This window comes from Sebastes umbrosus, chromosome 7 (genome assembly GCF_015220745.1).
Source record: "Sebastes umbrosus isolate fSebUmb1 chromosome 7, fSebUmb1.pri, whole genome shotgun sequence".
Lineage (NCBI taxonomy): Eukaryota > Metazoa > Chordata > Actinopteri > Perciformes > Sebastidae > Sebastes > Sebastes umbrosus.
Genome location: NC_051275.1, coordinates 4,505,821 through 4,516,386, shown reverse-complemented (window position 1 = coordinate 4,516,386; position 10,566 = coordinate 4,505,821). Strand labels below are relative to the sequence as shown.

At 43.0% G+C, this 10,566-nt stretch overlaps 1 protein-coding gene across 3 annotated transcripts in view; it reads left to right on the top strand.

The window, feature by feature from the left end:
* The first annotated feature begins 145 nt into the window (after positions 1-145).
* The window catches only part of mtus2b (microtubule associated tumor suppressor candidate 2b), a 30,823-nt gene continuing 20,402 nt past the window's right edge, over positions 146-10,566 (top strand). For 2 of the 3 annotated variants that reach the window (XM_037774368.1, XM_037774366.1), the window contains exons 1-4: positions 146-268; positions 5,985-7,990; positions 8,120-8,312; positions 9,712-9,927. In XM_037774368.1, the coding sequence (XP_037630296.1) occupies positions 6,209-7,990; positions 8,120-8,312; positions 9,712-9,927 (2,191 nt within the window). In that variant the 5' untranslated portion in view covers positions 146-268; positions 5,985-6,208. Of the gene's footprint in view, positions 303-5,984; positions 7,991-8,119; positions 8,313-9,711; positions 9,928-10,566 lie in introns of all 3 variants that reach the window. The other variant, XM_037774367.1, reaches the window with a different exon arrangement.

Sequence of the window (10,566 nt, the reverse complement as noted above, 5' to 3'; positions counted from 1 at the left end):
TTGGATGTTTCTCCATGTTTCTCTAAATATTTGATGAAAGGAAACTAATGTGATGATGTGACCTGCAGGGGGCGACGTGAGTCCAGGTTGACATGGGCGGAGAGCCTCCTCTCCTCTCCTCTCTCCTCCCTGTTTTCCAGCGATGCTGCAGACTGCCTCCTCCTCTTCATCATCATCACGGCCAAGGCTGGATGTCTCCCTCCTGCTTCCTCTCCTCTTCTTCACTGTCGAGCTCTTCTTCACCAGCCGGATTACCGGAATCTAAACGGTAAAGTCTACCTTTTCACACCGGGGGATGGACGGTGGGTGTTTTCTCTCTCTCTCTTTCTGTCTCTCTTTCCTCTCAATCTCAATGTTAAACAATCTCAGATGAGCAGCAGTGATAATTGGATTTATTGACACTGCTGCATCTGCTGGAGGGACTGCGGAGCATCCTGATGCTGATGATGCTGCTGCTGATGTTTGTAGTAACGTTGTTATTTTGAAGTCATTTAGCAGTTGTTTCCAGGAGTGCAAATTCTAATACTGTATGTTGCATACAGTCGAGGGGAAAAAAGGCAACCTTTGCTATAGGTGGGCTCACCTCACTGTGTGTGTGTGTGTGTGTGTGTGTGTGTATAGTGGGGTCAGAGTCTGGATTATTCTATCACATGTTTGTGTTTCAGTGTGTGTCCTAAAAGCAGACCCAGCCTCCTCTCTTCTTCCTTCTTCCTGTTTGGGGATCATGTGTGTCAGATGTATTTACTATATTTAGAAGCTATAAAATGAGGAACAAGGCATCAGGAGCTCAGTGAATGAACATCAGTAGTAGTGAAGAGACAGATGGACAGATGTATGCTGGTGTGGTTTTTGTTACATTATGTAAGATGTGACAGTGAAGCGCCGAGGAGCACCGAGGCCTCAATCTGTGATTAGAAACATGAACGGTGGTGATGCTGCATATTTGTGCAGAGGCAATTTACATTTGCATGTCACATTAACATTTTTCCAGCATGTAAGCCCTATGTTGCTCCTGCGCCTTAGTGTGCCTTCACCTGTAGACCTTTGAGAGGCACACACATCTGTATGCTGTTTCCATGTGCTTAACAGAAGGTCTTATTTGAGCTTTGGTTGGTTACACAAAGAAGTCAGGGCCACTGAAGCATAAAATGAAAGAGAGGCTGGTGTCAATATTTCATGAGGGATTCCGGTTTAAACATCAAGTGAAGCTCGCTGGACAAACGGAGGCCTTGATCTGTGCTCTGCTTCAGATATGTGGCTGCTAAAAACTGAAAGAGATTCTGTTTCGCCGAGAAAAACAAGTGGTTTGAACGCACACTCGCACATTCAAGGATGCACAGATTTCATAGTGATGAAGGTCTCGCCATCATGCTGCATATCAGGAGGCAGGTGGCGGCGGGGTGAGGTGCTGAACAGTGGGGGGATGGGGAAACATGCTCAGGGAAGCATGTGATACAAGCATAAATTTCCTCAATCTCCCGTCAACGCAGGAATATTATCAGCTGTTGCAACCATGAGAGGAAAAAAAGCAGGGAATGTAATTGAAAATGGGGGGAAAGGGATGGAAGTGACAAGGCCAATGCGGGAACGAGCCTAACACACTGACAGCCTGCATGTACATTAAACAGTATGTGTTATGTGGGTGGAAATAGCAAATGGGGTGATAAAGTGAAGTGAAGAATATCACTTCAGTCCCTCAGGCTACTTGCACTGCACTTTTTTCAGCCAGTAACAGCAGCAGCATCCTTCTTTTTCTGGCCCGAACTGTGACACTCAGCTCTCCAGATATTTGTGAAGAGAAAGTGAATTAAAAAGTTTAATTATCTCTGTAACACTTTCATTTCATCCAGCATGGGAGACTGTGAAGCAGAAAATGGTGAAAACCACAGTATGAGCAATGTGACACTAAAGTAGGGCAGCTAGGGTGAAAAAAAGATTCCTTAAAGCTAGCTAGGGTGCATTTTAGGGATCTGAGAGATGTTACATGTTGACATTAGTCTAACTTCCATTTGTGCCTTTTCTTTTCATTTGACAAATTATTTACATGGTGCCAGATATGTGGACTGTCTGTCCTCCAGTTGGGTATTGTAGTGGTTCTCAACCCTTTTTTTGTGTCAAGGACCCCTGAGTTAATACACATTAGGTCACGGACCCCCATTTGTTAAGATTTTGCTTCAGGGAGCTCCATCTGAAAAGATTTTGGTTGTTAGATATGATTAAGACCAAAATTCTATAGCTGAGATAACCGTGGAGGAAGTAAAACCTATGATCGTCACTCTTATGACTCTTACTCACGTTGGGCTCACTTGTGAATTAAATAGTGAAAAGAAATTATTTTTCTGGGACCCCCTGGAACTCCCTCAACAACCCCTGGTGGTCCCTGGACCCCTGGTTGAGAACCACTGGTTTATTGTATCCTTGATATTTGTATCTTCACAAAGTATTAAAAAGAAGAAAAAAACCAGTTCCGAGCTAGTGAGTCATATCCATCATGTCCCCATTAATGATGATGAGTGTCATATAAAGTACAGTACTGTATACTTGTCAGCACTGCATTGATTTGGAGTTGTAAATCAATTGAAGGGATGGAGAAGCAATCATGACTGCAGCAGAAACAATCCTGTTACCAGACTGCTGCTTCTCTGTTGAACAACAAGACTTCATTTATTCAGTTTCTCCAATCATCTCTTGTCATGCAGGCAACATGCTGCATGCAAGAATCTTAACCGGAGCTTCTTAATCGGCTGTTTGGTTACCCAGAGAGAGAGTTTGTGTGTGGCTTTATGTGGTTGGATAGCGGTATAGTGAGAGACCTGGTAGGAGAGGCGGAGGGAGAGGCAGGTGTAAGGGAATCTGATTCATTGGTTTCTGCTCTGCAGTGCAGGTGCTGAGGCAGCATTTAGTGTAGTGTGTTAGTCTGTACTACAAACAGCCCACTGCTGTATGTGGGCCCTCTTTGCATTCCTCTTTTGAAGTATACTTTCAGAAATATAAAAGAAAGAAAACATAATAATGTTTTATTACCAATAGTATTCCCCGCCTGGTTCTAAAACATGCAGTGAACTCTATTATCACACTACAGTTTTATGTTCATAAGAAGGGAAATGAGAGGCTGTTTCCTGCTATGTAAGTGAATTTATTAGGACATGAATGGGGAGTGAAGAGATGAGGAGGAGCAGTAGTCAGTCAGGTTTCATTCTAATCAGCTGATGAGTCAAACAAGAATTCACTTTAGCTCTGCTTTCACCACAAGTGGTTTTAAACAGGTATTTGGTTTTGCACATCCATTTTCAGTCCTGATGATATTCCCTTTAGCGACAAGTGCATACCTGAAATAAAATATCTTTTATTTCCTTCTGTTTTTGTGACTTGAAATGAGTAGGTAGGCACAAAAACTATCAAGGTTCTTTCAAATGGGTATGACTACTTAGAGGAAAAACATAATTAGGAGAATAAAAAAAAAAAAGGCCGATTGATGGTACCTTGCTCAACTTGACAACCAGAGCTGAATTATGACAAAGACGTGGCGAGGTGGGAACTTAATGTGCAGGTGCTTTTGATGCTCTCTGTGCTGTACGAGAGGCCACTCAGGAAATAGGTCAATTGCAGACATCCTTTATTATGTGCTTAGGCTGAAGACATGAAGGGAGACAGCAGAAATGGAACACCACTGGGTTGTTCCAATTTATAATCAGAGGCCCTAAATATCAGAACAAGTGAACACACCTGCTGGCTGCTAATAATCACTGGGTTGTTATAGCAATTATTAAATGCAGCTCTTATAATCAGTGAGCGGCCACACTGTGGTACCATGTGCATCAAAAGCTTAAATCCATTTTAACAGTCTTAAACTCGATAAGTTCCCCTATAATGATCTCAGCAGGGTAAGTCAGTCACACATGGTACTATCTTTTCCACACTTAGAGTTCCACATCAGTATCAGTTTGTCTTTTAACAAGTTCCTCAAGACTTCTGCTGTGCAGAGATCACGTGATTTGGGGCTAATAGTGCATTGTGCTTTGCAGATACAGGCAGTAAGATCAGCACAGGGAAAACTCCAAAATGCAACAGTGGCACCAGAGTTCAGAGACAGCCTGTCTCATATAATTCTTACATGTAAACACTGTAAATGTGTAGCCATTTATAGCTAATGCAGGAGCAATCTGTTTGCCACAGAGCACAGCATGCTGTCATTATGCCACAAACCACACAGCTCCTCTGCATGAATAACAAAAAGATGCTTCTTTTCATGTCAAACAGTGGTGACGTGTTGTTGTATCATTGTTGTGCTGTTGACTGCATGTTCTGGTAACATTTCATGCATTTACAGGAGGTTTTCAGCAGTGATAGGAACAGTAAGCAATGACTGATGCAGAGGGAAAATGTTAGGGATAATAGAGAATGACAGTTGGCGCAGAATGTAAATGATTTTGGGATAATAAAGTTGCTTCTGTCCTGAGAGAGTATTCGCATTTTTAAGGAGACAATCTCAGAAACTACACTGAAAGGCTGGTGATTAAAGCTGAAGTAGGCGAGATTGGAGCAAATATGATTAAAAAAAGTCATTTCTATAAAACAGTCGCTATAGCGTGAGAGTAGTACATGAAACAGGTAACCTCTAAAAAAAATCATCTGCCTCTGTGTCGTCCGGTGTCCTCCGGTGTCCTCCGATGTCAACCGGTGTCCTCCGGTAGGCAGCACTGATCAAATATTAATCAATATTATGTTACTGTAATGCCTATTTCTCATCTCAAATGTTTTCAGAATCATCTTGTAGTGCACGGTTTAGCTGTAAAATTAGAAAGTTTGTGACGCCACTAACCCTGTAAAATCTGGTAAAGGAACACCAAGTTCCGGTCACATGACCAGAGCACAGCCAATAGGAATGCTCTCTCAATGAAATGACCTGTGATTGGTCAAAGTCTCCCGTCACGGGCTAGATTTTTTATAAAAACAGAGCCATGAGGAGGAGCAGAAGTCTATATATCTCTCAGAACACTTGAATTACAATATGCTGAAAGGTTATTATGGAATTTTTGCCCAATGATGCCAAAAATATACTGCCTAATGCCACTTTAAGCAGAAGCATAAAACATCTAGTCTGATAGTCACAGACACAGGTAGAGACAGTAGTGTCCACATAAAAATGATAATATCATCCACTTATATTGTCTAGCAAGAGTGAAATTCATTTTGTTGACGATAAAACAAAGAGTATTAAAAGGACAGACAATTCAAATGCATATGCTCATCCATTTTTTTCCCTAAGTTCAGTGTTGCCTCTTGATAATTAGCCAAAGATAATTAGCTGAGTAACTTCTAGTTAGAATCATTACAGAATGTAAGTGGAATTTCTTTTTGACCTCAGAGGTTAATGGTCTCCCTTTTGCAGTCTTTTCTCCTCTCTGGTCCTCTTGATAAGTGATGTTCTTAAAAGCCTACCTTTGTGGTATTCTCCTGGAATGATCGGTTAGCTTTTAGTCAGTGGAGAAAATCATTTTGGCAAATAACAAAAAACACTAATAAGGTTTGTCCTACTTTTAGGTTTTGCAATCATACATTCTTGGATGGATGGCTCCTGAAACTGGATGAGACAGAATCACATTCGTTACACAGATCTGAGAACATGTTTTACATTGTTCCCAATGATCTATGGAGTCAGATCAGTCTCAGTATTAATGAATGCACACAGAAGGATTCGCAAATGTATTTTGTGTTCTACATATAAATGACTCTATCCTCAAAAATATGTTTCAGTGCACACAAAAATAGTTATTTCCTTTTATAAATGAACTTCAGAAGGCTGTTGAAAATATATGGCACAACAGAAGAAGTTAATGGTTCTGTGTTTTCCACTGAGTATGTGCTGCTAAAATAGTTTATTCAAGGTTCTGAATCTGTCTTTTATAAGTGTTAAATACTTTCTTGTCATGTCATCTCTCATTTGTTGATATTTAAATTTGTTATCTTCTGTTTTTATACAGGATAAGGACCCCGGATGTCGTGAAGAACCATCTTCCAAATTAGACATGATATTGGATATTCTGATTATTGGCATATGGGAAAGAAATGTGAAAATCCATTCTGGGCTCCTGCTGTGCCACTAAGATTCTTTGATGGGTAAACGGACCTTTTCCTAATTGATGCCATGGATGATTGATTTTCAAAGTGCTCTTGAGGATGCTGTAAGCTCAGAGCTGTTTCCAAAATGAGTGAGCAAGAGCCCTTCGATGAGGGGGAGCTGAGGAATAACAACCAGCAGGGTGGCGTGCCGACTGAAGGCGACGCCAACGCCAATGAAATCCAGACAGAGGACGGTGAGATGACGGGTGATACTGGCACTCTGTCTGGGCTCGTGACTGATACGGCACAGCAGGACAAAGTCATCATCTGGGGCACAGACTCCCAGTGTGACGACCCTGACCTGGCTGAGTTTGAGATGCTGGAGTGTCAGGAGCTGGAGGCCTACCTGGTCGAGGATGGAGAGGATTTTGTCGGGCTCACAGACCGGAAAGAGGCATCACGCAGCAAAGCTACAGTAGAACAGGTGGAGAGAAAGTCTACTCTGCCTGGCGCCAGTGAGCAAGAAGAGAGCAGAGAGGCGTCTAGGACTGAGTTAAGCTCAGAAACCGATGTCTTTGTAACCTGTCTGTCCACCATTTCAAGCATGGACACTGCTATGGACACTGCTGGCAGAACCCAGACAACAGACTCTTGGCACGTTGCCTCTGGTCCTTACTCAACCATCTCAGAAGACTTGACTCTGGTTTCCCAGACTGGCAACAGCATCAGCGAGAGAGACAAGGCCTCTCAAATATCTGATCATCCTCCCCTCTCCTCTGGAAAAAGCACAATACACAGGAACGATGTGGACATGAATTTGAATTCAACAGTCCACTCAGAGGATGTGGTACCAATGGCACAAGTGAGCATTGGAGTTGATCTGTGTCAGGATGTCATTGACGAGCACAGGGAGAACAATAACCAGAGAAATAAAGCAGGCAATACCATTTCAGAGGGAGGATGTGATCGAAGAAGAAGTTCAGAGCACAAGGGTTTACCCGCTGCAAAAATATCACATGAAGAAAGCACTAAAATGGATAAAAGCACACAAGCTGATGAGGCCCCTGATGCGAACTACAGCCCACCCAAAATGGGTACAAAGGGGACTCAGTCATCAATTGAATCCAAAGCCATAAAGAAACAAGGATCATTTGATAACTCGTTGAAAAACCAAAACTCTTTTGACAGGAGTATCAAAAAGCAGCCATCGTTTGAGAATACTTTAAAGAAGCAGCTCTCCTTTGATAACACCTTAAAAAAGCAGGGCTCTTTTGAGAACACCGTCATCTCCGGCTCTTCAAGTCTGGAGAGGAGGAAGCCGTGGGGAAGCCCCAGTCGGCCATCTACTCCTACTTCCCCTAAAACAACCTCCTGTTCCCCCAAGAGACGGCCGTCCGGTTCTCCAGCCAAGGTCCAGAGCATCAGGGTGCTGAGCCTGGAGCGCAGCGACTCCCCTCAGAGAGGTTTAAGTCAAACAGTCAGACCACCAGGTAAGACCAGTTTGAGCAGCTGCATCCCTAAACCTGTCTCGTCCCAGCAGAAAGAGACAGAACCCAGGAGGTCTTCTCCTCCCCAGAAGCCTAAAAACGTCCGACCGAAAATCATCACCTACGTTCGAAAGAATCCTCAAGCAAAACCACAAGTGATGGACGCCCCACTCGAAGCCTCGGCACTAAGACTGTCCTCTTACTCCAGCCCACCAGCTCATAAAGATCCAAACGTTGTACCTCAACCTAAATCCACACCGGTGCTATGTTCCTCCAACCTGCTGTTTGACAAATATCGACAGGAGATGCAGAAGGCGGGGTACTATCCCCCAGGCATGGCTGCCTCTGGGGTAAAACCTCCGAGCAGCACCATCCCTCAAAGGCTGGGTGGGAAGTCGGGCAGTTTTCATGAGGATATGTCTGAGAAATATCTCCAAGAGGTGAGAGGTGGTCTTTTGATTTGATATACAATATATATGTAATCTAGTTTATCATTGCACCCCATAACAAAACTATGTTATATCATCTTATTGCTCATCTTTCACTGTATTTGTAATGTTCCTCCCTAGCATGTTTCCCAAGATGGAGGCAGTGTCTACCGCTCACCCAGAGCTTTGAGGCCTCAGCTGGGGTTAGGGGCCGTCACCAGGCAGCCTGCAGCCAAGACAAGAGTTCAGCAAACAGGTCAAAGGTCAGCCCCGGCGCCAGGCCAGTCCGCTCATGCAGTCGGAGCGTCCACCCAAGGCTACCAGGACCCTGCAGGTGAGATGGTGATCTGCTGGATTAGTTCAAAGTGAAAATGGACATGTGGTGCAACGTATTCCCATAGAACAGTTCATATGATATCTTACGAAAAGTTATTCCTCATTTTTTTCGTGCGTTTTCCTTCTAATGTCCAGCGTCAATTTCCGCTCCAGTCTTTTCAAAATAAACTTCCGTCTTCACAGGAAACAACTTGGTTAGGTTTAGGCATGAAAGCTACTTAGTTAGGTTTAGAAAAAGATCGACTTTTTGGGGATTAGGCAACAAACTACTAAGGTAGGTATAGGCAAGAAAACTACTTGGTTAGGTTTAGGAAAGATCATAGTTAAGTTATGTGACACCGGAAGTGGCGTAACTTAATTACGGAAGTTACGTGACAAAAACTACTTAGTTAGGTTTAGGAAAAGATCGTGGTTTGGGTTGAAATAACTTCAAAAGTGGCATAACTTATGTACGGAAGTAACATGACAAATAAATCAACGTGGACTTCTGGTTTCACAAGGGACACGAACACCAGTCTCCTGGGCGAAAGTTAAGTGTTTTTTGACCCGCCCATCCACCCCAACCTCCTCCCTATGTGGTGTTCGTACTTTCCCGTTCACAATTACGTGGATTACATACCAATTGATTTTGTGTGATGATAATTACAGTGCATTTGCTTTTCGTAGTTATAGATACAAACAGTGTATGAGAACAGCCTGCGTGGTGTATGTATTAAGATCATTAAATAAGAGAACAAAAGAGCATATATAACATGCTGCATACTTACATGCTTATGTTGCCAAACAAGGAATGGTTTTAGACCATTGTGTGAAAATTATTTTATGAGAGCTTTCTCATCTCAATGCTTTGCTATTCTGTGCACATCCCGTCCTCTTCTTGTCGAGCTGCTGAGAAGTTATCTTCTTCGGCTCGCTGAATGATTTACCTAATTTCTTCCCCTGTCATGCTTTATGGATGAGACTCGGCTTCGAGGCTTCTGGCACCTAAACTCTTTGAAATGCAAAGCACTTGATAGAAATGTAACTCACACATACTACTCTCCTCTTGCACTACATATTTCTACCTGCTCATATTATAGGTCATAATCTAGTAAGCTTCCACATATGGTGCCCTCTTATTTATGTGCAATTTCATCACTGTGCGAAGGTTGTCATATGTTTTCATCTGTGTGTCATCTTCATAGCTGCATGACATTAGTGGAAGTGACATGAATCCTTCTTTTTACTCATCAGAGCAGACATGACTTGTGTATTAGTAGTGTAGTTAGTAGTGTATTTCTTGCATATTCTTTCTCAGTAAATCTTTTGAGGCTATTTATATCAGAGTGAATTATAGTTTTAATTTTAGATTGACCCACTGCTATTTTAATATTGCATATTCTCTAATCTACTTCCAGGAGAGCAAAAGAGGTCAGGAGAAAGAGGTCCAGAGACCACCCCCAAGGGCGCCCAGCTCAAACCAGGCCATTCTGGTCTCCGTCCTCCAGGCTTCTCAGGCCTGCCAGCTGTCCGTCTGGCCTCCTTCGGCTTCGCCCGGACCTCCAGTGTCTCGTCTGTGTCCAGCAACCAGTCAAACGACAGCAGTCACAGCGATCCCTGCCGACCCTCTCAGCGTGAGTCACGCTCTCTGCACGCATTGCATATGAATCAGGGTTATACGGTTTTTACTATGATGTGTCAATCTGATATTCCACATTTATGTTTTATCGCAACTGCATCTCCTTTGTAGTTCACCAGTAGTCGTGGCTGCCCCTGCTATCCTCTGTTAATATAGCAACAGCCACTCGCGTCTTTCATTTTTCATTTATTTATCGAAAGTAGGCGCTGAAAGCTGCTGCAGCACAGATGTTTCCACATCTTTAAGTCGCTCTCCTCCCTCTGCTGCCTTTCCTCAGCCTGCATAGTGTAGCATTTTGTCAGGATCAGATCCAGGTGCTTTCTGCAGACTTTATTTCATCTCATTGCAAGTCTCTTGGAATTGTGATTGATGATTTTTCTGTCTTTAAGCCTCACATTCTGGTGAAAAACCGTAGGTTGAAATTTGTTTTTTATTTCAGAAACAAGTCTTTCTTTTTCCTTTGAGGACAAAAAGAGGCTCGTCGCTGCCACCCTTAAGTCTGTGCTGGTCTACGGCGACGTTATATACATCTTCTCAAAGCCTACACACGCTGTCTACCATGGAGCACTGAGATTTATTACGAATGTTAAAGCCCTTACACACCATTGCTTTTTTTATGCTCAGGTAGGATGGT